Source organism: Coptis chinensis, chromosome 7, assembly GCF_015680905.1.
Source record: "Coptis chinensis isolate HL-2020 chromosome 7, ASM1568090v1, whole genome shotgun sequence".
Classification (NCBI taxonomy): Eukaryota; Viridiplantae; Streptophyta; class Magnoliopsida; order Ranunculales; family Ranunculaceae; genus Coptis; species Coptis chinensis.
The window spans coordinates 29,543,894-29,570,856 of record NC_141462.1 but is presented as its reverse complement, the minus strand read 5'-3'; the positions used below and the strand labels follow the sequence as shown (position 1 = coordinate 29,570,856).

The 26,963-nt window shown below is 36.6% G+C and overlaps 3 protein-coding genes across 8 annotated transcripts; 2 read left to right on the top strand and 1 right to left on the bottom strand.

Moving 5' to 3' along the window:
• The first annotated feature begins 9,315 nt into the window (after nt 1–9,315).
• LOC147487038 (glycosyltransferase family protein 47) lies at nt 9,316–21,044 on the top strand. 6 transcript variants are annotated; one of them, XM_086572879.1, is made up of 5 exons: nt 9,316–9,733; nt 9,811–9,933; nt 11,028–11,195; nt 11,341–13,044; nt 20,472–21,044. In XM_086572879.1, exons 1-4 carry the CDS (start codon nt 9,371–9,373, stop codon nt 13,021–13,023), a joined length of 2,337 nt encoding a protein of 778 aa, XP_086429005.1. In that variant the 5' UTR covers nt 9,316–9,370; the 3' UTR covers nt 13,024–13,044; nt 20,472–21,044. The 6 variants fall into 6 exon arrangements, with proteins under 6 accessions (XP_086429005.1, XP_086429004.1, XP_086429002.1 ...); XM_086572878.1 differs by lacking the exon at nt 20,472–21,044 and adding an exon at nt 13,697–13,887; XM_086572876.1 differs by lacking the exon at nt 20,472–21,044 and adding an exon at nt 19,844–20,459 and having other exon boundaries at nt 9,317–9,733.
• Nucleotides 21,045–21,166: 122 nt separating this feature from the next.
• Nucleotides 21,167–23,468, top strand: LOC147487037 (bark storage protein A-like). Its single transcript, XM_086572880.1, has 6 exons — nt 21,167–21,429; nt 21,584–21,651; nt 22,040–22,195; nt 22,326–22,535; nt 22,618–22,797; nt 23,079–23,468. The coding sequence occupies exons 1-6, from the start codon at nt 21,186–21,188 to the stop codon at nt 23,235–23,237; spliced, it is 1,017 nt and encodes a 338-aa protein (XP_086429006.1). The 5' UTR covers nt 21,167–21,185; the 3' UTR covers nt 23,238–23,468.
• Nucleotides 23,469–23,811: 343 nt separating this feature from the next.
• On the bottom strand, nt 23,812–25,360 carry LOC147487036 (putative homeobox-leucine zipper protein ATHB-51). The gene is made up of 3 exons (XM_086572881.1): nt 25,161–25,360; nt 24,446–24,819; nt 23,812–24,244 (listed from the first exon to the last, which is right to left on the bottom strand). The coding sequence occupies exons 1-3, from the start codon at nt 25,243–25,245 to the stop codon at nt 24,005–24,007; spliced, it is 699 nt and encodes a 232-aa protein (XP_086429007.1). The 5' UTR covers nt 25,246–25,360; the 3' UTR covers nt 23,812–24,004.
• Between the last annotated feature and the right edge of the window lie 1,603 nt (nt 25,361–26,963).

Sequence of the window (26,963 nt, the reverse complement as noted above, 5' to 3'; positions counted from 1 at the left end):
AAGGTAACTTAACTAATTGGACGTTTACGAACTTAAGACTTTGGACTTCGGACTTAAAGGACAAAAAAACCCTGAAATTACCGTTTATCACCCATCATAATACCAACAGGTCATTCATGGCACATTCAATGAATACCTTTTTAAACAACCACTATCTTGTACACAATTTAATACTAATATTGTACACATATAATTATCATTAAAACTAATATATAATATATAATATGGTGGATGCACCTTTACATAAGGCTGCCTACGTATCTTATCTTTCAAGATTATAATCAAGCCTTACGTAGCTCCTAACCAATAAATATCAATATCCTTGTATATACATTTAAAGAAAACAACAATTTATATATAGAATCACATACAATAAGTTTCAAATACTCCCACAATCATATACGTAAAGTTTCATACCCAGAGATACATTATGAACCTTTAAATTCAAAAACTCAAAAACGGATATTTCTCTACTTTTGATTCTCCAAAAATGATCTTATGAACCATGTCAGTTCCAAATAAAAACACAGTCTAAAAGTAGGCTACAAATACTATATAAAACACCCAAGAAAATTTTAAGAGACTCTTAGTTCAGTACTAGACATATTTTCCAAAACAGGTTCATGCACATAAAGGATAACACGGTAGGTTTTCTAGCCAACTTGCCAATGTTATAGTTTTTTCTACATTCATCCAAATGACATGTAGCTTAATTATTTAGAAACTAGGGTATGTAGACTTAATTTTTCATGTAGAACTCAAAGTCCTAACCTCAGCCCATCTAGAAGAAAACTTAAGTCGAAAATAGTAAAAATCCTAATTTTTAACAAACTAGATTTCTGACGGACTATCTTCCAAATGACTCAACTCTTTCCACAGGTGTCCAACAGTGACAAGGCTTTTTGTGTTTAAAAGAAGACTCTCAGAACTTACTCATTTATAGTTTACAAAAATTCTAAATCTCACTTGAACTATATTAAAATTGGACTTGAACACAGTGCACAAAAACTGATTTCTGACACACTATTTTCTGTCAACCAAACTTCCAAACATCATAGCTGTCTCCATGGTACTCGGAATGGGACGAGACCAATTGAGTTAGAAAGAAGACTCATAAAAATCACATTTTTATGTTTTATAAAAACACTAACTCTCCCCCTAGATTTATGCAATTTGTGATCAAACCCTATACAAAAAACTGTTTTTTGACGAATAGAATATCTGATGCATAGAATTGTCGAGGTCATATCTTTTCCGTCACTCATCCAAATTAAGTGAGGCTCAATGCGTAGGATAAAGGACTCTCTAAGGTTCATTAGGTTTTAGTTTTGTACAAATCTACAAAGTATAGAGTCCTACACACTTCCTATAATGTAACATGTCCAGAATATGTGCACAAACAGTCACCATATATTGAAGTCAGTTTTTATAATCTTAAACACGAGTATGAACTCAGGTCAGAGTATAAGGTTGTACCTCTATAAGTCTAGATTTTAATGGTTTTGGAATCAACACAAAAGAGTAAAATTTTTATTTTATAAGATTTTATTACTATAGACTGCTTAGTTTCAGTCCCCAGTTTCAGTGTCAGACTTCAACTTCAATTTCAGTATGCAAAACGACTAGATATGAAATTTTACAAAACACGAAAGTTGTAGATATACGTGTCTATAGTAAACAGGCATTAGATTCATATCAAAAAGTGTTAGAAAAATGGATTTGCACAAATCCATTGAAATATGAAAATGAGTAATTTGTCTCCCCAGTTACCCCACTTGAAATGAAATGGGTTTCACTTGAAATAGTACGTAAAGAGAGGAAAACCTTTTCGAAATGGTGCATTGGTTCGAAACAGTGCATTATGCTGAAAAGGTGCGACCTTTCAAAATAGGCACTAGTTTGAATTCGTGTTTTATACCAAAATGGTGCGTTCTTTCTAAACATGTGACTTTTCGAAGAGGTGCCTAATTTTTTCAAAGAGTCACTGTGCTGTTTCAAAAAGACATTTCTCACCTATAAATAGTGGATGAATTTGGAGAAAAAGACACACCAGATCACACATTTCTGATCTTTCTCTTCTCCCTCTATTCTTAGTCAAAATACTATGTTGTGTTCACTAATTCTATAGAATTGAAGTGCTAGCTTTCTATAGAAGGAAATCTATTCTATCTTAGGAGATAGTTTCCCATCAACCTTCTAGTACCGTAAGGGGGGAAATCTGTCTTAAGGACATAGTGATCATCACTAGGTTCGAATTTAATCATTGGTAAATTAAGTTCATTCGTTAAACTAAAAGGTGTGTTTGTTCGTTGAACTAAAGGTTTGTTCATGATATATTTGTTATATCAATTTGATTTTCTTGTTTACTTAACAAACAAGTATAAGACACTTACAAGACAAAATGTTTGTACTGTTTGGTGATTGGTAAAGAGTAAATACATTTAAGTTATATATTCCTAACAAAAAGATCAAAAACGAATTTTCTATGCTTAAATTACCAAGAACAGTTCTAAAATTCTAAAAATCAAAACCCTATAACATGAATCCAATGACTTCATATCATTCAAAACAGTTGAATGCCTATATAATACTACCAATCAATCAATAAAAACATGATGTACTCACTATCGTATACAAATACTCCTCAACACGACAACACCTATATATCAAAGCTAAACTTTTGGTGCCAGTAACTCAATATACCGAAAGTCTCTGATTAAACAAATAATTTCGATCTCAAAGTTCCATTATAGATAAGTAAATACATAACTAATCTAAACCATAGTAATAAATCAATAATATAAAAATAAGGTTTAGACGACTCACTTGGTGATATCAAACTCAATAGTTTACGTAGCAAAAGAACGTGAAACCGAAAGCACCGAACTCAAAAATTGATTACGCGTTAATAAGGTTATCTTCTTCCTTCCTTTCTCAATCAGTAGGTTCTCTTTTGTCTCTCGCTCTTTTTCTTTTATTTTTTAGCTCGTCTCCTTTTTCTTTTTCTTTTTCTTTTTGTTTCTTTTTGTTTTTTTGTTTTTTTGAAAACCTACAAGAATGAATATCAGACACATGTCCATCACCAAAGACAATTAGCTCGTACTAAACGAACTAGTGTCACCATCTCTAGCACGCTAGAATGAGCGACTTGAGCCATAGCTGATCAGATCGTTACATTACATATAGTTCGTGATCAACCAGGCAACCCAAGAGACACGTCACCTTCGGTTACACATGAGCACTAAAGATCATCAATGAATGCAGCACCAAAAGTAGATCTCATTCAATATGCAATGAATGGAGCACCAAAGATTGGAAGATATAAAGACAAGGTGGTGACCAAACAAGGGGGGAGCCATCTTCTCTATTGGCCATCGACCATTCGATCACATAATTCTAACAGTGAACTACATTAGACAAAGTCGCTTCCCAGGTCGCCATCCCACCTCCCCAATGAACGAGTCTCAGAACTTTCTCCAACAGTAACTTTTTCCTTGCCCGGCACACCACGGTTGTGAGCGCTTAGGTCGACCCCACCCTTAGAACTCGGGCACCTAAACACCACACCTCCAGTTCGCTTGTGCGAACCAGAATTAGAGCGACCCATTTTATCTCTATCCTCTTTTTATTATTATTATTATTATTATTATTATTATTATTATTATTATTATTTAATTAACTTTATATATATTTAATTAAAAAGGAGAATAAAAATAGGGGTGTTATAGGAGGCCAACAGTTTAAAGTGTCATCAGTATACATTGGTTTGTTCTCTATGTAACTTTCTTAACAAGCCAAAAAAAGTATATCTTCAGCAACAAAATAGGCGCAGAAGGAAGTAACAATTAGGAATTACTGGAATACCTGTAATCCTTTATATTTTATTAGTTCTTTTATTCAATCAACAACAAACAATCATCCACTAATGTTTTATCTCCAAGTCTAAAACCCTGCCTCTGTCTGATTAGCCTCGATTTAGTTTCATTTTTGCGATAAACCACCACGATTTTATCACAAACAAACACATCAATTGAAAAGATGCAATTAATCAAATCTATCAAATAGATTTGAGTACATATATGTAATTAATTGGATGATTGAGACAGAGAGAGAGAGACATGAACAAATTGAGAAGAGATGAAACAAAAACTGAGAAGAAATCAAAGTGAAGGCTGAGAGAGAAAGAGTACCTGATCGAAGAACTAGTGCCTGCCGAATCAATTTAGAAGGGCATGACTCCTGTCTCTTATTTAAGGGTGGAGAGTGTTTTTTTGTTTTTTTTTTGGTGAAGGAGGGAGAGAAATTAGGAAGCACGTAGAGATTTATGACTTAGTGTAGCAAGTTAAATAACTGATCTACCGGTTTTACTCTTATTCAATTTTGATAAGAGATTCGAAATCAACGGTCCAGAACACTGCACATTGAGTGCATTTACATTTTTGCACATTGAAGAAAAAGTATATTATTATATGCGAAATGAATATGCATTGTTTTACCTTTTAGAAAAGTGTCTTCTGTATGGGATAGATTTGAAGGAAAAAGATGAAAATAAATAAATAAAAAAAGACTCCAAAAGAATAGTTGGAGTGTTACATATTACGGGCTAATGAGCAAAGTAGGATATAAACAAAATTTTATACCTGGCTTATGACTGTAAAGGTGTATATATAGAATTATAAATAAATAAAACTTAGTTTCCAGCAAAAAAAAAACTAAATTTTAGACCCTCTACTTCTTGAAATTTGAAATAGTATATTATACAAATTACAATTAAAGATAGTGTTAAAAACCCACCATCTACTTTAATTTGCAAGGTTTCTCCAACAAATCCGCACTCCTCTAAAAGTGTAGTTGTAAAGAAGTGGGCTCAGGGCATCTCCAATTGAGAGTGTATATAAACACCTCCACATAAGTGCCACATAGGTGCCACTAGGATTTTATGACCCACCTATTAGGGCATCTCCAATGGACAGTGTAAAAATCCACCTTCACACAGGTGCCATTAGGATTATACACTCTATCTACATCCCAAGTAAATGAGGTATATATTTACACCTTGTGGCTCTTCCAATGGTAGGTGGAAGAAAATGTGTAAAAATAGATAGCGGCTGACTTAAATTGTCGTTTATTTAAAAATAGAGAAGAGTAACAGATTTGGCCCGTCGCAATGCTATTAAATAAATGTTGAAACATGTTTTTAAGTGACGTCCGTGACTTTCATTTTCACTTAAACCCATAGCAACAGACCGAATTCGTGGCAAAGCCATTAAATAATCTTGAGACGTGATTTCAAGTAACGTCCGATTTTTTTTTTCTTTGGGACGTGTGTTAGAGTGTCGCCCGGGCTATTTTATTAACTACTAGAGAGATGTGGAATTTCTCACCCCCTCTATCAACTGATAGGCTACCTACGGTTTAACACCCCCATTGGATATAATTTTTTGACACTTGGGGTGTAAACTTTCCACTCTATACGATTTACACCCCCCATTGGAGATGCTCTTACACACTAATAGTTTCCACACCCAAAATGGTATCCAATGCAACAAAGCTTAAAAGTTTGTAAAATTAAAAAATTGAGAAAAAACGACAGTCAAAGTCCGTCGCAAGTGGTTTAACTAAAAAAGAAATAAAACACACGTCACTTTGAGTAACGTCCGTGATTTACTTAAAACTAGCCAAACCAATAAATGATGGTCTTTGCCCGTCGCAAACATTACAATTCTAAAAAATAAATAAAAGTTTTAGTGTCGTCCGAATTTCTTTTTAGTTGGGACGTTACTTCAAATAACACCCGAGATGTTTATTAACTAATAGTCGGATGGGGAATTCTCCACCTCCTCTATTAACTATTAGCTTATCACCTGGGATTTACACCCCATTGGAAATATGTTTTTGACATTTAAAATGTAAATTTTACACTTTAAACAATTTACACCCCCATTGAAAATGCCCTCACTAGTGTTTATTTGGGTCTGTTAATTGAAAAAATCTACTCCACATGTAGGTCTATCTACGGGTGTCAACTGTCAATCAGTAAAAAAAACTAATCACTTCAAATTGTTTTTTTTGTTGGGCTTTGTTGCTAGGTGTTTAATTTGGGCTCTACCAAAACATAAGGGAAAATAAAAAGTTCTTGGGTTTTTATTTATGGGTTTGGTTATAGCCCCAGACATAATACTAGTGTCTAGTGGTGTATAAAACATACATAAAACCATTTCTACTATTTTTTGTTGTGTGGAGAGTGGGCGGGGGTGAAAAAGGCGGCTAATCAACGACCACGAAATTGGGTTATTTGGGTCAATTTTAGCCCCACCAAAAAGAAATTCATTTTGTTTGATTGGAGACAAGCGACATTGAAAGCAAAACATCAAAACCTATTGAAATTTCTTATTTTCTAGAAGAAAATTCTTCTCTATTATCCAAATCTATATGACAACTTTTTTTTAAGTATTTCTTTTTTTCTCTTTTTATAACTGAAAATAAAAAAAAAATAAAAATAAAACATTATAGTATATTACTAGAAAGTAGGCCCGTCCGCCCGTGTACACACTGATCCAATAAGTGTTAAGTTTATTAGTTTATATTAAAATTTGGGTCAAAGACCCTAAATAGTTGGAATCTAGGTAAGACTTAAGAAATTGATAAAGGTATTGCTAAAGGACACAAACCACTTATCGTTACAGTATAATAATGGTATTGCTAAGTTCGATCAACAGATACAAATATTAGCTAAACTGCTTTGTAGGTTATTTGAACTGAATTGATGATTAATTTGTAAGATATAAGTAGCCGTACGCATAATTCATTTTATGGACAAGTTAGCTGATGCCCTAGCAAGTACCACTACAGCTGATCCATATGCAAAAATCAGTCCAAATTTCTTTTCTCATAATGTAAGAAATTATATATAATGATATAATGGGAAAAGACTATGAGAGATTGTAATTTTTTTTTTTTTTATTTTTTTAATAAAAAGGTAAAAGACCCTCTAGAATATATTTGTTTGGATTTTACCGTTTTACTAGATATATACTCCTCATACTCTAGAATAATTTGTCTATTTTACCGTTACACACAACACACTGCTACATAGTATTTTAAATGTTGGTTATAATAGAGCATTATTCTTTGCATTGAGTGATCGAGACAAGCCATTATCTAATCCCTCTGCGTACTCCCTAGTACTTCATTGCGCAAAATTTTACCGAGTGCAGATACATTTGTTTTTATCGTAAACCATGATATCTTAGCTATAATTTTGTCTATTGTATTTTCTGGATATGCATGTCTTTTCCTGTATCCGTTAAAATATTACTTTATATATTTTTGCCGATATAAAAGCCTTCATGTCCATTAAAATAGTGAATATGCTTCGTTGTGCTACCAACTGCCACACTTACGCTAAACTACTCTACATTGACACTTTCTTTAAATTATATATGTACATGAAGGCCCTATGTTGATATATATACATGAATTGAAAACTTTAAAGCACTCCCTCCAACAAGTTTTGCTTGTTCTTTTGCATGCATTTTGTACTGCAGTGCAATAGAAAAATGTCGTTTCGTGTTGTTAGGTTATGTGCAATAGGACTTGGACCAATCACTAGTGCTATGAGTCACTTTCAACAGTTTCTCATTGGATCATTCCTGTGTAGGTGGAAATGATCTGTCCTATGTGCTATTTATACAGAGCAAAAAATCCAATATTGACATAGAATTGAAAAAAGTTTCAATACCTGATACAAGAAAACATATCTGATTATCCACCTCTAGTCATGTTATATGTTGTCTTTTTTTCTTTTTCTTATATTATATATGCATTTTTTTCTTTAATGTATTGTTCAAGTGTCAAATCAGAAAATTCGTGAGTCCCGTATCCATAAAAACTTGAGACGTCACACTTACATTTAGGACTGTCAATGAATTGGATAACCAGATAAAAAATAATTTAGGTTTTGGAAATTTAGTTTGTCTTCTACTGAACCGAATCGATCAAATATTGGTTTGGTTTTGAGTTTGTCTTCCACTAAACTAAAGTGAATCTGAACCGATAAAATGATATTTTAGTAACATTTATGATTAATTTTATAATTATGTTTTATCTATTGTGTCTAAAATTAATTGATTTGATTTAGAATTTAATTGATTTTATAGTTTTTGGTTCGATTTGATGTTAGATAAAATATAATTAATTTTATATTGGTTTGGTTTGGTTTTTAAGTACCCAATTATCTGATCGGTTCGGTTTTAAATTTTCCTGACCCAAACTGACCCATTGAAAGCCCTAGTCACACGGTTCGTTCTGAATAAAACATATTGGGAAAAAAAGACACATAAAATAAAAATAATAACACGAAAAGATCAAATTATCATTACTCATCCAAATAAAGTTTTGGTTTTCCAAAACACTATTCAAAATAAAGAAACTAATTACCAACCATAATAATTATTAAATAATAACTTTTTTAATAGTCTAAAGAAAAATAAGAACGGTCTCAATAATTGTGAAATTTTCGACAAAAAGGTAAACTCCAAAATCCTTTTCTTTTTCAGAAAGTAAACTCCAAAACACCTTTTTAAAAAAAAAAAAAAAGTTTTAAATCAGGTTTGCGGGTTTGTTTCGTTTAAAACGGGTTTAAAACGTTTCCATTGTGAAAACCCGGGTTTTAAATTTTCATCTCGGGTTTTAAACGCGTTTTGATTCAATGGATTTTAAATGGTTTTCCACATTTCGAAGAAACACCCAATGACATTGATTCTTTCAAAATGACATTCCAACCACTAAAAACGAAGTGGTTCAATTTTTGAAATGTATCCCCCCCTAGTGCTATACGCGTGTAGATTATCTAGTTGGTATTTTATTTTTTATTAAGGGAAAATTAGTTTTCCAGGGAAAAACACGTGAACTCAATGTTTGTCTAGAAAGGTTCCACCTAGTGGCGTCTAGTCAAAACTCAAAACTTGGGGGGATCAACTCGTCCACTCTTTACCGGGGAAGAAATTGGTAGGAAATGTAGCAAACACAGATTCTCATGGAGTTGATGCAAATAAATTAAGACCAATTCAATCCACGTCACCATCCAATAGTGTTAAACTAAACTAACTTTCAACCTTAAAAATCTCGAAATATCGCAACATTTCACAAAATTCTATACCGTGGTGGAACCAAGAAATTGACAGCATAGAGGCAAACGTCCACTCTTATTTCCACATCATTAAAAAAAAACACGGCTAATGCTATAAAATAAAAAATAATAAAGAAAGCGAAATAAGAAACGGCACACACCTCTTTTTATCATTCAAATGGCTCACCCCTATTTATATTCAAAACAAACTTACTTCTTTTAGTTATATACAAGGTGGTCATGGGTTCGAGTCCGGTGACAAACAATAATAACAATAATAATAATAGTAGTAGTAGTACAAGAAGTTGTTGTTGTTGGTGTTGTGATATGAGCTTAAAGTGTTGGTGGAGATGGAGATGGGGATGGGGAGATTATTATTTTTTAGTATCACCAAGTTTTATATATTTTGTAATATCACTTTTAATATTTGGTTCAATTGCTACTCTTTTTGCTTGGCTTACTTTCTCTCCATACCAACGTTTGTTGTTAAGTTCTTCTAATAATAAGGTGTCGTCTTTGGGTTGTCAAGAAGATAGTGAAGGATCTTGGGCTATTGGTGTTTTTTATGGTGATTCTCCTTTTTCTTTGAAACCCATTGAACAGGTAGGCCCATCCCCCACTTTGATTTGTTTTTTTTTTGGGTTTCTGATGATTTGATTTTGTTTTGGGTGGAAATATAGAGGAATGTATGGAAGGATGAAAGTGGGGCTTGGCCGGTTGCGAATCCAGTGGTGACTTGTGCTTCTGTTTCTGAGGCTGGGTTTCCTAGTAATTTTGTGGCTGACCCTTTTCTTTATGTTCAGGTATTTTTTATTTTTTATTTTTGCCAATTAATGCTATCTGTTGGTTGGTAATTTTTTAATATTTTAAAATGAAATGCAAGTGGTTTTGTTTATTGTTTAATTGTATTAGGGCGTTAGGAAAGGTGCTGCTAGTGATAGGACTATTTTGTGTGTTGGGTTATTTGTAGTGCAAATTTTGATTAGTATTATGTCTTGGTATAATTTGAGTTCAAAGTCATTGCAAGGAGGGAAAAGTTTGATCTAGTTATGTATTTTGAACTTTCAAAGTGTCTGTAAAATGTTTCTTGTATTCAAATTTGGGACCACGCACCAGTAGACAATATAGATCTCAAAACACCTTATTAAATATCTGTTTTGCCAAACCAATTTTATGTATAGCTTCTAATATACCAAACACAGCCTTTGTTCTTGCATTGTTTCTTGTTATTGGAAATTTTGGTTGCTTGGGATGATATTTGAAGAACTAAATTTTGGATTAACTTCGTACTACTGATCTGTACTTTTGTGAACATTAGTAACTAGGATTCAGGACCCAGCTGCAAAATTTAGGAAATGCCCATTTTGCCTCAATGCAACACAACAATCCATTTTATTGTCAGATTTCTAAAAGGATTCATAAATAATTGTCTGAAATAAATCTGGTTCACAATCGTTTTCAGATAAGATAACACTCTTTAATACCAAACGGAATGATGTTCTAGTTATGTACCATTGCAAAGCTCATATCAAATGGTGCTGTCTCTGTTTGATTTAGACAAAACATGAGATAATATTTTAACCAAATCAACAAATTGCCTTCTGAAGAGTATAGTTCATTCAACCAATTGCAGGTCCGACTCAGTAAAGAATGTTTTTACTTTTAAAGCATAATGTAATGCCAAAGCTTAGTTCATTGCAAACTAAGCCTTGGCATTACGACTGTGGTTGACATTTGATACCTAGGAAAATAAGTCAATATTTTACTGGGTTGACTCTGGGCTACCAATAGTTCATCACTTCACTGCCAACCTTTCATTCCTTGGGTGTAATCTTAATTTACTTTAACCTTCTGGCTTCTAAGCTATCTGAATTGATCTTTTAAATTGCATGACCAGGGGGATATACTGTATTTGTTTTATGAAACCAAGAACTCAATCACTTTGCAAGGAGATATTGGCGTTTCAAAAAGTGTTGATAAAGGTGCGACATGGCAGCAGTTGGGAATTGCTCTAGATGAGGAGTGGCATCTCTCTTATCCATATATTTTTGACGACCATGGGCAAGTAAGTACCGAGTTCTCTCATTTCTTCCCATTGGTTCCTGCGTCTTCTTTTTTGTAATTTAGGGAACTTCTACATTGTGGTTTCAATTACGAGAGAAAGCTTCCTGTTTGTATTTACTCAATTTTCTTCTTTTTTGTCTCAACAGATATACATGATGCCTGAGAGCAGTGCGAAAGGGGAACTCCGTTTGTATAGAGCAGTTAAATTTCCATTGCAATGGACTCTGGATAAAGTTATAATGAAGAAGCCTCTTGTTGATTCAGTTATCTTGAATCATAATGGTAATTACTGGCTCTTTGGTTCAGATCACAGTGGTTTTGGCACCAAAAAAAATGGGCAACTAGAGATATGGTACAGTAACTCACCATTGGGTCCTTGGAAACCGCACAAGAAAAACCCTATTCACAACACTGATAAGAGCTCGGGAGCTCGAAATGGAGGCAGAGCATTTGTGTATGATGGAAATCTGTACCGCATGGGTCAAGATTGTGGTGAGACATATGGGCATCGATTGCGTATTTTTAAAGTTGAAACTCTGACTAAGGATGAATACAAAGAAGTCGAAGTCTCCTTAGGTTTGGAAGAGTCTGGGAAGGGTCGAAATTCTTGGTATGGTGCTCGCTACCATCACCTGGATGTGCAAAAGCTAAGCTCCGGTGATTGGATAGGAGTTGTTGATGGAGACCGCGTTCCTTCTGGCGATTCCGTTCATCGTTTTGTTTTAGGCTGTGCTGCTTTTTCCATCGTAGCTGCTCTTGTTATACTAGCTGGAGTATTGCTGGGTGCTGTGAAATGCATTTTGCCGCTCGCCTGGTGCGCTCACAGCTCGGGAAAAAGAAGTGACATGAATCTTGTTTGGGAGCGCCCATATCTCCTGTCTTCCAAGCTGAGGCGGTTTTGTACCCGGTTGAACAGGACAATTTCATATGTCAGAGGCCGGATGAATCCCAACACTTGTCCTGGAATGTTGGTGCTCACTTTGATCTTTGTAATTGGTATGGTGCTAATGTGCATAGGTGTCAGGTATACCTATGGAGGTAATGGTGCAGAAGAACCATATTTGTTGAAGGGCCACTATTCTCAGTTCACGTTAGTAACAATGACATATGATGCCAGACTGTGGAATCTGAAAATGTATGTAAAACATTACTCGAGGTGTTCATCAGTGAAGGAGATTGTTGTAATCTGGAACAAGGGAAAGCCTCCTAAACTGAGCGATTTGGATTCTGTGGTTCCTATTAGAATTAGAGTAGAGAAGCAGAATTCACTGAACAATCGATTTAAGGTGGATCCTTTGATAAAGACCAGGGCTGTTCTTGAACTTGATGATGACATCATGATGCGATGTGATGATGTCGAACGAGGGTTCAGAGTATGGAGGGAGCACCCTGATAGAATAGTTGGCTTCTACCCACGACTCATTGGTGGGAGCCCGTTAAAGTATAGGGATGAGAAGTATGCCAGGGCTCGTGGTGGGTACAACATGATATTGACAGGTGCTGCATTTATTGACAAAAATTTTGCATTCAAAAGATATTGGAGTGAGGAAGCGAAAGCGGGCAGGGAATTGGTGGACAGGTACTTCAACTGTGAGGATGTGCTTCTAAATTTCTTGTATGTGAATGCAAGTTCATCAAGGACAGTGGAGTATGTAAGGCCTGCATGGGCTATCGACACATCAAAGTTCTCTGGAGTTGCAATCAGTCGAAATACACAAGTACATTATCAGATAAGGAGTGATTGCCTTCTCAAGTTCTCAGAGATGTATGGAAATTTGGCTAACCGCAAATGGGAATTTGATCGTCGGAATGACGGTTGGGATGTATAGGATGGAGGATATTAACAACAGGTCACTTAACCTCTCTTTTCTTCTCCCTTGTGGTTAATATTCTTTTCTTACTGTAACTGATTTCTTTTCCTTTGCGGTTCACCCTCTTACTGCATCAATAGCCTTCATCTGTACATTTTTATATCTTGTCTCTTTCATATTAGAGATTTTTTTTTTCTTTCTTTTTTTTAACCTTTATTTGGGGGGTATGAAGTTTTGTGCAATCATATTGGTTGTCTAAAAGATTTTCTTTTTGGAAATAGAAAGACAAATTGCAATTCTGATAGTGATGATTTGTTTTTAAACTAGTGCAAGGTTGTTTGAGGGCGAACCTCTATGTGCATTATGAAATGTTTTTTCATGACTGTCAATAAAAGATTTACATGAAGAAAATAGTATAAGTGAACTGAATGAGATACAACTAAAGAAGCTGGACTATTATATTTACGATAACGAAAATAGTTGGTATTATAAAAATATAGAGACTATCGTTTAAGTGTTTATTTTGTTTGCATATGCTACGGTTTCTAGAAGGGAACTGTTGCAATCAGAGTGGTTTGACGAGCAGCCCGCACTACCCAATGCAACTTTTCCCCCCATCCCCGGCTAGAGAAAATAGGAGAAAAGATTTATAGGTGGTAAGATGCATGATCTGTTTTTCATTTTTATGTAGGGAATGACAAGGTTTTCTTGCAATGCTTTCAGGAAAAATTAAGGCTAACTTATGGTTGGATTTAGTATTGAAGGAGCTATAACTTGCGAACTTGAAAGTCTTTATGGATTTTAGCCTTACAAAGGCAATGCAGGATGCATATAACAAGTTCTTAAGTGATAAAATTGAGCATTGCTAATACAGCATTGACCCACTAGGATGTATGTATGTTTTTTTTCTTTTATAAGTAGAATTTATTAGAAAGGATGTGCAAAGCACTGTTACAGTTAGTGATTGAGAACATCACAAGTTCTGCAACTAAAAGGAAAACATACAAGGAACTAAAAGAAAAAAACATCCCTAGAATAGTACATCCCCAGAGTTAACCACATCCCCAGAGTCGACCATTATCTGATGTAGATTAAACAAGCGGAAGCTTCAGTTTATCAAATCTACTCTTGAATTAAACAAAACAACTAAAACTAAAACAAATCTTTATTTCTCTCTGAAATATTCTCAATAACACAACTCTCCCAGAACCCTAATTACAAGCCCATTATTTATACTAATTTTAAAAACTATAAGCCAATAGGAACACGACATGTGTCAACAACTAAAATAGAATAACTAAACTAGTGGGCTCACGACCCATAGGCTTGGGCTCAGCTAAGGGGCGCACACGTATAACACTTGACATACGAACTAATGCTCTGCATCATTCTCCCCGGGTTGAAAAGAACTCGTCGAAGTTTGTATCACATGATGGTGATGAAATTTATTTGTAGGCGATGCCCATCTCTCTCCATTGTTCAAACGAATTCGACCTCGAATTTTGCCCAGATAATTACTCACAAGAATAAGAATGCACCATAATGTCTCCAATTGTAACTTTATATGGCACATAACTAAAGAGCCTTGTATACTTAATATCAAAATCCTTCCAAATTGGATCGGCATACTCAACGAAAAGATTCCCAGGCAAAGAGGGAGTAGGCACACAAAATTCAGATTCATCTGCTCCGTATTCATCAAATATGGGTGGAGTATCTAAAAAACTATCATGTTCCTCTTGCACAGAATTAGGTTTTCCCCCATGCTGAGGAGGAATAACAGCTGGAAGATTAAAAGGTTCACGAACTAATGGAGGAACCTCAACTGGATGGTCATGTTGTTGCCATTGTTCAACTCGTTTCTAGTATGTTGTTGCAATTGTATCAGTAAGACTTGGGTGAGGAGTCGAGAGACCAGACCGAATATCAAAAGGACGCCAGATGGTTGTAATCGGGTGCGCAACTTTGTTCTAGCAAGATAGTATCGTGGGTCTTTGGAAGTATTGTAGTGTCTGCAGTGCGATAGTAGTGACCAAAGTAGAGGCGCGAGAATCAGTAGTCACAATAGGTGCACCCACCACTTCAAAGACCTATTGGGGCGATCTGTAACCTAGAAAATTCTTGTTGAGGATAGCTTGGCATAAAGCATATCAGATTAGGGTTAGCGCATCTTGGGCATGATTGATTGATCTTGACTAGGATTCCAAGACTGATAATAAGGATAATAACCCTGATACATCATCTGCTGTTGATAGAGATCTGGATAATAGCCGAATGGCATAAAACCTGGCGATGTCGGAAAACTTTGAGAAGGGGCCATTAATGGTGGAACCTGTGACAGTTGCTGAAAAGGTAAACTAACTTTTGGAGAAACCATAGAATTTTGTTGTTGGGCGGCTAGAAGTGAATTCAAGGCTTCTTGCATAGCTTCAAACTTGGCATTCAAACCCTGATAATTTTCTTCTAGGTGTTCCATCTCTGGTTTCTTGATATACGACATAAAAATTAAAACTTTGATCTTGAAAGAAGACAAAGACAGAAAATTAATTTTCGGATGAACAGTAATGTGATGAATAGTAACGCGTGAGTAGTGTTCCCGATGAACAGTGTTTCGTGAACAGTAACACGGAAAATTAAAAACGAATAAGAAAAAGGAAAATTGTATTTTACTCAGGAACGATTCGTACTCTGATACCAAATGATGTAGATTAAACTGGCGAAAGCTTCAGTTTATCAAATCTACTCTTGAATTAAACAAAACAACTAAAACTAAAACAAATCTTTATTTCTCTCTGAAATATTCTCAGTAATACAACTCTCCCAAAACCCTAATTACAAATCTATTATTTATACTAATCTTAAAAACTATAAGCCAATAGGAACACGACATGTGTCAACAACTAAAATAGAATAACTAAACTAGTGGGCTCACGACCTATAGGCTTGGGCTCAACTAAGGGGCGCACACATATAACACTTGACATACGAACTAATGCTCTGCATCATTATCACATAAGGCCAATCCAGTACCAAGTTCCTGAATTGGTATTGTCGCCTTTCCTCATAATTAGACATCCAATACCACAACACCCCTTTGATCTCCCCAATTGTTTGTGAGACCGAACATTCTTTATTCTTGAAAATATGATGATTTATGTTCTTCCATATTACCCAAATAACAGCGTATGGTAATAGACTCCAAATAATCGATCCGAAACTCTTCCCTCTCCTTCTCGGCCAATTTGCAAGAAATTCTTCGGTAGGCGGCTTAGCTAGCAAAGGAAGCGCCATAACCATTGGCTGGAGCATGAGAGACCATACCTCCAAAGCAAAGCGGCAATGCAAGAACACATGACTAATACTCTCCATAAGCATATTACACATAGTACAAATGGGAGAAACCATTGTACCTCTACGAATTAGAGCATCCGCCGTTAAAGTACGCCCAAGCATGACACACCAAAAGAAGAACTTCACTTTTAGAGGAATAGGGATTTTCCAGACAACTCTTGAAGGAAAAAGGGTGGATCTTTGTTCCGGGGGACGATCATGTTCACGGATTTTATCATAGAAAGAGTTAACATAAAAGGTGTTGTTCTTGGTCCACCGCCATAAGCAACTGTCCACTTCATCATTCAATTGGTCTATCTCGAGCAACACGGTTAGATTAGCATATTGTTGGACTTCCCAATCATTCAAACATCTTCTCAAAAATAGATTCCATGCGAAATGACCATTCTGCATGTTTCCAAAATCATGAACATATCCCTTTTTATTAGTGGACGCTTGAAAAATAAGAGGGAATTGGTCCGCCAGAGGCACTTCACCGAGCCATACATCCTTCCAAAATAAGCATTTCTGCCCATTTCCCATATTGAAATTAACCCCTCTCAAAATACGGCAGTACCTTCAGTATGCCTCTCCAAAGGCTACAACCGTGAGATTGAGTTGTTTCCTTGGGCCACCATCTTTGGCTGTCATTGCTATACTTTGCACAAATCACAGCACGCAAAGAGAGTCGTCTTCCACCATGTATCTCCATAGCCATCTCCCAAGTAGAGCTTGATTCATGACTACAAGTTTTCGCAGCCCGAGACCCCCATCTTCTTTGGGTGAACAAACTTTCTCCCAATCTACTAAATGATATTTCCTTTGTTCATTCGAAGATCCCCAAATAAAGTCACGAATCAATCGTTCAATAATAGCAGCCACTCCTTTCGGAATACAAAGTAAAGACATGACATAAATGGGTAAATTTGAGAGAACACTACTGGCTAGGATCAAACACGCCCCTTTAGACATTAGTTTACACCTCCATCCACCAAGTCTCCTTTGAACTGTATCAATGACTGGCTCCCATACTTTCTTGTTTCTGTAAGTTGACCCAAGAGGTATACCTAGATACTTACAAGGGAGTTGTTCGACAGCACACCCCATTGCTTGAGATAACTCAGCCAAGTGTTCTACCTTCCCAACCGCGAGAATAGAAGTCTTTGCCATGTTTGTTTTCAGACCAGAAACAGCTTGGAAAATAAGCAACACTGCTTTGATAGTAAGCAACTATGGGACAGAAGCATCAAGCAAGAAGAGAGTATCATCTGCGAATTGAAGAACAACAACTTCAGTACCATACGCCGCTGCCTTAAACCCTCTAATATAGCCCAAATCTCTTGCTTTAATGACCAAACTATTCAACGCCTCCATTACAATGTTAAAGAGAAAAGGAGAAATAGGATCCCCTTGACGCAAACCTCTCTGGTTGCGAAAATACCCAGCTGGAGATCCTTCGACAAGCACCGAAAAAGAGGCAGAAGTAATACAAGTCATAATCCAATTCCTATATCTTTCGCCAAACTCCATCCTCTTTAACAAATAATTCAAAAACTCCCAGTTCACATGATCATATTCTTTCGATATATCCACCTTGCACACAATTCCGTTATCCTTATTCTTAAAACGAGTATCAATACACTCATTAGCTATCATAGGCCCATCTAAGATCTGTCGACCACCAACAAAGGCACACTGTTGCTGCGAAATAATTGATGGTAGCACCATTTTGATTCTAGTGGCGAGGACTTTAGATATTATCTTGTAGATTCCACCGACAAGACTAATCGGTCTAAAATCCGTTAAAGATGTAGCGCCGGGTTTCTTGGGTATGAGTGTGATGAAAGTACTATTGTTTTTTTTGTCCATAGTCGACTGATCTTGAAACTCCCGCACTACGTCCATAAAATCAGATTTAAAGAAATGCCAACACCTTTTATAAACACACATTTGAAGTCCATCTGGTCCTGGAGCTCTGTCTCCCCCTAATTCATTAATGGCTGTAACTTCTTCATAAATGTCTCCATCCAAACATAAGGCCTGGTTTGTTGTAATACTGTTCAACTCTAACTCATCCAGCTCAGGTCGGGCCAGGGGATCCTCTGAGTAGAGATCTTCATAGTATTTCATGATGTGTTCCTTAATGCAATTTTTGTCTCGAACCTCCACACCATCTACCATCAAAGTACTAATGATATTAACTTTGTTTCTAGCACTAGCTGTTTTGTGAAAAAACCTAGTGTTATTCTCTCCTTTGAAATATTTGGTTCTTGATTTTTGGCGCCAAAATATTTTTTCCCTCTTCATAAGCTCCTTTAGTTCACACTTTAGACTTGCCCTGTAAACTTCTTCGTCAGTCGACAAAGGGGAATGCTCCTCTTTATGATCCAGGTCGTCAATCTCTTTTGTTTTGTTCTTGATAATCTAATCCACCCTGCCAAAACAGTCTTTATTCCATGCCTTCAGCTTGAGTTTCAACTCTTTTACCTTGCGCCACCAAATATAACTTGGCAAGCCCTCAAAGGAAAAGGAGTTCCACCATTCCTCCATTAGACTGCTAAGGTTTCGATCCTTGAACCACATTAGTTCGAACCTAAACGGAATAGTCCCTCGGTTAGATTGAGAACAGTCTAAAAGAATCATTCTATGTGTATTTCAGTGCTAGTCTAAAGGATGTATGTATGTTAATACCACAATGGACGATGGTGTTGTGTATTTCAGTGCTAGTTACTCCTGTTATAGAACACTCTTCTAAAAATTAATGATCACAATTTCAGAGGAGTTTTCTTCCACCTCAAAACACCTATCAAATCTTGGCATGCCAAGAATATTAAAAATGGTTCATTAGTGTTGGTGATATATGTTTTACACTTTTACTTTACAGTAGTTCCTTATGTAAGATATATTACTATTATTATTTTTTTATTGATATATTGTTGTTGTTATTATTGTTAGTACTGGATGTGCTTGCTTTTGAAGCAAAAAGAATGCTTCGTAGCCAAAAGAAATTTTCACTCAAATTTTCACTTTTTTGTGTCAAAATTTTGCAAACAATTGCCACTTTATTCAATGTGCTTTCTTTGAATCTGAGTTTGGTCCTTTATGAATTTGGGTTTAGGTTTGTGACTGTTTTGTAAAGGTATCAATGTGTAGTGTTGGAAAGTTCAAATCATACAAAATAGTGATGCATGTAAAAGAAACCCTTATTGTTCCCATTAAAGTTTCTAAGATCATTGATGTCCTTGACTCGTGGGAGATGCTCCATCAAAGGATACAACATTATCAGTATGTTATCAGGCACGGCATGAAATATATTATATACAATAGCAATAGGACATTGTGGCGATTGACACCCCTCAGTGTACACTCTTTTGAGTTATCATGTCGAGTTTGGGCTGGGTATGTCAGGCTTGCGGTTGGCTTTGAGTTTTTGGGCAGGACTTTAGTTCTGCTGATTGATTAGTTGGCTTTTCCCACGACTGATTTGCGTGAGCCCTTTAAGGTTTAGGGATGCGGAGTGTGCCAGGGCTCGTTGTTGGTTCAACTTGATACTGATAGGTGCTGCATTTGTTGGCGACTCAGTTGGCATTTAAAAGGTACTGGAGTGAGGACAGGGAAGGTCATCAAGGACAATGGAGCATGTAAGGCTTGAATGGGCAGTTGACTTATCTAAGTTGGAATTGCAGAAGAAGTGATTCCTATCTCAACTTCTCAACTTCTCGGAGATGTATGGCACTTTGGCTAACCGCCAATAGGTACTTAATGGACGGACCATGATTGTATGCATAGGACAGAGAATGTTTACAACAGGTTGCTTGACCTTTTTCTTCTTTTTTATGCTGATTCGTTTTTACACAGTGCAAGCTTGTCTGAAAGGACATTGTATGTGCATTATTTTCTGTCTTTTTTTCGGTCTTTCTTTATCTTGCCAATTAAATGCAGCTCGATATATAATTTATGTAGAATATAGTTAGTGTTGGTCTTGAACACAATTCGGGGTTGCGTATGGTTACTTGCATTCCATGTAATAAACTAATAAAGTGCTAGCATCATTCAGTCGTGTAAATGGTTTTGTTTTTCGAAATTGGACCTGTAATTTATGGGGTGATTGATTATTGGCGTTATTTTCCTTGAAGGGAACTGTTGTCTGTATTCTGTTGATATGCAGTCCGACTGCGTGACAAGCAGCGGCCACTACTCAATTCTGCTTTTATGCACATGACAGATAAACAAATAAAACATAAAAAGAACGAATTAAATTGTGTTCTGCCCGGTCTTGCAAGGAAAACTGTATGCTGTAAGATGCTTTTTATTCCTCCATATATCCGGGAAGTGGGAATAGATTACGGCTGGGCATATGGAGCAGATCAAGAATAGATCATGTAATGTGATTTGGTCCAGAGAGTACTTATATTGTGGTGAAAACTGAAAAGTACAAAAGGCGCGTTAGCATAGTGAGTAAAGGGAGAGTCGTAGAGACTAGAGAGTATGAGATGATGCTTTCGGCTTTCATGTCATTCGTACACCAACACCAAAGTTAAAATGGTCGTATTTTCCCATTGCACCTTTTAAGCATGCGGCTTTAATAGGAAAAAGCACAACTAGACTGAAGGTCTAAAGGCGAGTTTTTGACCTGACCAAATTATGCTGATTGGCTATTCACGTTTGAGTAAAGCTGCCTAGATAATGAAGTTGATCACAAAAAAAAACATTTAGCCGCCTGGCATTGTTGACCAGACCCAATTTTGTGTAAACGGGGCCCTCATATCATTGTAAGATGAATCCTGAAGTTTGAACAGTGAAATACTGTAGTAGTCCTCAGCAAAAAAAAAAAAAAACTGAGGTTCACCATGGTAGCAAAGCAAGCAGCACCATATATGGCGGTGGTAGTGGTGGTAATGGTAGTGACATTGGTTGATACTTGTGTCTTGGCTATTCCTGTATCCAGGCAGGTATCGTTGAGGAAGGTGCGAGAGGTGAACCGTGAAGGGCCATACATTGGTCTCATCACAGTTTATCCACCTGAAGAAAAGGCATTCTTTGCTACCAATGCATTTCAACCACACCCAAGTTATCCATTCATTGATTTATCTGGTAGGACTCTTTGCTATGACCATGACTTTTCATTTTGGGTATTAGATTAGAGATTTCAGTCTAGTCTTGTTGGTACTATTCTGTGTATCAGCCAATTCCAAATATTTGAGATACAGTCCGGTCATTATACATGATATAAATTTGGTTGTGACAGGCCGTCGTTTTCGTGTGGGCAAGATCCAAGACAAGAGTGTCATCTATATGAGATGCGGAGTTGGAACGGTAAGCAAATTGTATCAAATCCCAGTTATCATCATTCCTGAGCTCAAAATATACTGGTTATATTCATATATTCTACATATATCTTGGGCATTCTTGGTTCAGTCTCTAGTAAAAGTCATGATTAGAAGTAATTCATAATGTGGAATGGTATTAAATCTGGATCTTTGAGAGGAGAAAAAAAGAAGGAAGACGAACAAATAGGTGTGCTATAGTTGTGTATACTAAATAGCTTTTGCTGAGTAAAAGTTTTCTTTAACTTGCAAAGTGAAATAGTTTCTCCAGCATCTTCAGAGTCAACTGGCAAGATATTGAGCTACCAACGTGCAAACAGATTCTAGAATGTTATACTTTTGCATATTTCTGAGCTGCGTCGATCTTTGTATATCAGAGAAATGCTGCAACAGCGACGCAACAAATGCTAGATCTCTTTGATATATCAGGGATTATTCACTTTGGTATTGCTGGTAATACTAACAATTCGTTGTCCATTGGCGATGTCACGATCCACAAGCAATTTGCTCAAACCGGCATATGGGATTGGCTGGTTCGTTTATCTCAATTCAATCTTTTCTTCTGTCTTTACGTGTGCATTTCTTGTCACCAGCTTATGGAATTTGGTTAGTTATTAAAAACTTTAATCAATTATGATGAATTACTTCAGTTGTATTTGACAGAAACCGAATGGTACCTTATACGAGAACGATGTTGCTCATTTAGATATTGGTAACTACAATGTGCCAAACGGACAAGGGATGAATCTGTTGGGCAGAATTGGGTTTAGTCCAGAACAATTTTATTCGGAGTCAGGACAGCCCAACACCCCCGAACGCATTATCTGGGCAAATGTCAGCCGGCATTGGCTCCATTCAGCTGCAAAGTTAGAGGTCGGATTAATGATGATACACACTTTCTAACTGGCCTTTGTTTCTTAGAAATCTAACATGGTTAGAAAGTCAATTTCTTCAGGGGATGGAGTTAGAGAGGTGCTTAAACTCTAGTTTGTGCCTTCCGAGTGAACCTAAACTAGTGATCGGTCTCAGGGGATCCACGGCGGATATATTTCTGGACAATGCTGCTTATAGGGAGTTCCTAGCCAAAACTTTTAGCGTGTCCTCAGTTGATATGGAGAGTGCGGCTGTTGTAATGGTAAGCGTTAATTTTTTGACAGTATTTCAGTGCTTGATTGGTTTCCAATCAACGTATATATTCACTACCATCCAATAATTCTATAAACCATTAAATTAATTATCCTAGTACCTACAATTGTGATTTATGAATATGGCCGGTTTGACATTAGTCCTACATCTCAGTCATCCGGTCAAAATAAAGTCAAAATTGCAGTTGTTATTTGGTTTAGAACTGCACTCATTGGTTTATTTAAAGTGAAACAATGTAGGGTCCAACAATGTGTACCATGTGTTTTGCAGACAAGCTTGTCAAATGGGTTCCCAGTGATTGTCATTCGAGGGCTATCAGACTTAGCTGGAGGACAAGTAGGACACAACTCCATTGATGCATTGGGGCCAATTGCTGCTCTCAATACTGCCAAAGTCGCTGTTCAATTTGTTAAGATACTTCCGAATTGAAGACCAGTTCAGTACTTGGATGGGAGACATTCTGTATCATAAGTAACAGAGTTGCTTAATATCAAGGCTGATCCATGGTTAAGCTCCAATGAATGCATATAGTTCTCAGACTTGGGAATGAGCTGAATAGTCATGATCGAGTGAAACATATATTATCCTCTTCAAGTGAGATGTGTTGCAAAATTATATTTGGGATCTAAAATGTTTCAGTGCAGAGACTATATTTGCAAACTTTTCTGGCTAGAAACGGACAATGATTTAGGATTGGTTCGACGAGATCATCTCATGAGTCATGGCACGAAGTAAGTAGTGCCAGAGTGCCAGCTCCTGCTGGAAAGCATACAAGGGCCACAATGTCTAAAAAGAATAATCTATGGCCTAAATTTTTGACAGAGTGCTATGAAATCCTAATCTTCAGAGTCGTACATTATCTTATCTTAACGAACAGTTCTACTTGCTATTGCCAAAAGGCCAGTTTTGACTTTTGAGCTGATTAATTTTTAGTCGCAAAATGAAGGAAGTGATAGTTTTTAGGTAAGCTATATTTGTAAAGAAACAAAATGAGACACAGCAATTAAGAATCTAAGGTCATATTTATTAGTCAGTAGAAGCCAAGGGTTACGTACGGTGAAACATATTTAGATCTCTACAAGACAAGCTAGTGATGCATAACAAACTGTTTTCATCTCATATAAGCTGGGGATAAACATTGAAACAGACCCTCTTGGAACTAAACCTAAACAAGTTTATAAACTGATTGATAATGTTCAAGGATAACTAGGCAATACACCCAAGTAAGGAGGTGAGGTTGGATAGCCCTCCATGTTGAACAGATGATAGTTGCACTCGGCAACAATTTGATTAAAATTTGCCGCTTGTAACTTGTTTGAGCTAAATAAGACCACTGATCTGCTCTCTACACTTTCCTCAGCTGAGGCCTCTGTGTGAACCGTGGAGCCTTGCCTTGCTGATGCTTGATCTTCAAGCTTTGACTTCAAGTTTTCAACCTGAAAAGATTCCAACTATTTAGTAATGAGAATAAGAATACTCGTGCACATGAAAAAGCTTGTTCCATATTCCTATTACACAATCAGTTTAGTTCATTATATTGATTATCATAAAAAAAAGTTAAAAAATAAGATCACATGCAAATAATGTAATAAAAAACAAATACTGGAAAGAAGAGAGAGAGAGGGTAGCTTCCAGGCCTGTTCTTGGAGTTTCTGATTTTCCTTGGTAACAGTGTCAAAATCCTTCTTAATCGCGTCGTAGAGACGTTCAATCTGCTTAACTTTCCATCTCGCTCTACGGTTTTGGAACCAAACAGCAACTTGTCGAGGCTGTAGTTCTAGTTCTCGAGCCAACTTCATCTTTCTCTCAGGTTCCAGCTTTATTTCCTCTTGAAAACATCTTTCCAATGCGTCTATTTGCTCATTACTTAGCCTTTTCTTCCTCTCCGGCTGGTTCTGTTGAAAGTCTTTCTTGGTCTTGTTGTTGCTGCTGTTGTTGTTGCTTGATGATGCAATGAGTGTTGGTCTTTCTACATGTACTTGTATCCCATGATGATTCGTCTCCATTTCATCTGTAAAACAAGTTCAATATAAACCAAGACCACGTATTACTACTTGTAACAAGCCAGATGCCACTCAATATAAAATTGAACTAGTCTAATTTGAGTTAAAAAAAATCTGTTTAAAGACTTTTTTTCCCACCAAGTAACAATAGGGTTCATAGTGCACTGAGGTAAGTGGACAAGAGTCGCATATCAATATGGTTCATACGAAGTCCTATGGTGAACACTCTGCTCGATCCCTCCCCAAGGTGCTCACAACATTTCTATGTACCACATTAGTTTTGGCGTACTCCACTCCCCTTCATTCCTAGCAAATGACATAATAAAGAGAGATTGATACATGAACAGACCTTGAAACGGGTTGAAATCCTCATCATAAATGTTCTTCATGGTATGATCAAATGGCCTAAAATTGCTACTAGTCCAAGCAGCCATCTTTGCTTCTCTATAAGAACCAAACCAAATAACACAAGTGCTATGTATATATATTGGTTGGAAAACTTGACTAGAGAGGGGCCGGGAAATTAAGAAGCAACAAGAGTAGTGGGGACTAATTTAGCTTTATGTTTGTTTGTTTGTTCTGCTATCTTTTGCATAGAGATGAAGCGTGAGTTTCTACTATATTTCCACGCGAGCGATAGAATTGCAGAAGTGTCGGGGTTGGATGTAGGATACAAGTTAAGAATGGACAAAGATTGAACCTTCAAAGGTCGCCATCTGGTCCCTTTTTTTTTACCTTTGCTTTATAGCTGCGTTTTACTTAATTACATACTGCTGCTGCTGCTGCTGCTGCGTGCTTTCACTCTAAAATCTAAATCATCAGAGTAGACCGAAGACTATAGATACGTTTGCAGAATTGCAGTGTAGTAATTAAGTGTGTGTGTGTGGGGACAAGTTAACAGATCGTACCTTGTTAATTGTTCTGCCATCTCTTTCACAAAAAAAGTTTGGAAGAAGTTTCAAAATTTGTCTCTTGTTTTACTTGTTATGGTAAAGAAAGATGAAGGCCATATATAGTCCATGGCTCCATGCCTTTGATCAAACAGCATTCAAGATTTTAATTTTTTGTCATATATGTTTGAAACTAAAACTATAGTGTCAACCTATTGGAGACCGGCTAGCTAGTCACAGGAGGAGTGACCATCCTAACTTAATTGGATGCATGACATTGAATCATTGATTCAAGTTATGAAGTTATCTTTCTTTCCGAGGACGATTACTACATTCTGGATATCCCCAAATGCTCAAATGACTGCCATATTTCAAATTGCATTACAAAAGTCGGTGAATGGAGATTAACTTTGATTTTTCCCCATGTACAGTAATAAGCTCAAATTGATCAACTTGGAAATTTTGCAGATACATGACTGTTTGGTATGTTGACCATCTCTTCCCTGCCTTAGCGTGGGGTTTCCAACCATACGCTGCTACACTTGTAGCATCATAGTGCGCGCCACATTATGGTTTGGAATGCATTGCAATTCTGGAGGGATAGGCGATCTGTATTCTAAGGGAAAACGTTTTGAGTACGGGTCGTCCATGCCTGGCCTGGTGACTGGTGTGTGGTTTAATCCGAACACCCTACCGTATATTCAGACTGTAGTGGTTCCTACTTCCAAATTTCTTGTTTCTGAGACTTGACAAAAAGATTTAAGGTACTAAACGTGAACGTGCAACGCCATTTGTGTTGTGCTCCTCGGATTGGATATTGAGGAACTTGTGTTGGACGCAAATTGACTCCGACTTAACTCGATCGACTGCATTGCAGGCCTAGGACATGATCAAAGAATAACTGCAGAAATATTAATTTTAGCATAATCTCTACAATCCCCTGGACACTTTCACAATCTGAAAGAAAGAAATGCCAATAATAATAAGAATAATACTGCAAATGAAAATACACCATGAGAGTAGGTAAAGTAATTATCTTTCCATGCACTTAGATTGTACTACTTTTGCTTATGAAGGGCAACAAAATAAACAATAGGTCTTACTTACGACATGTTCCATGCACTAAGAACATTCCCTTGAGAATTCCAAGGGAGCAACTGCGTATCTTGCTTGTGCTTAATGCTTAAGGTCTGAAGGACAACGTCTTCAAAGCACTGGCACCATGGTCTTTCAAAATTTTATGGCACATTGGCGCTGAGCCT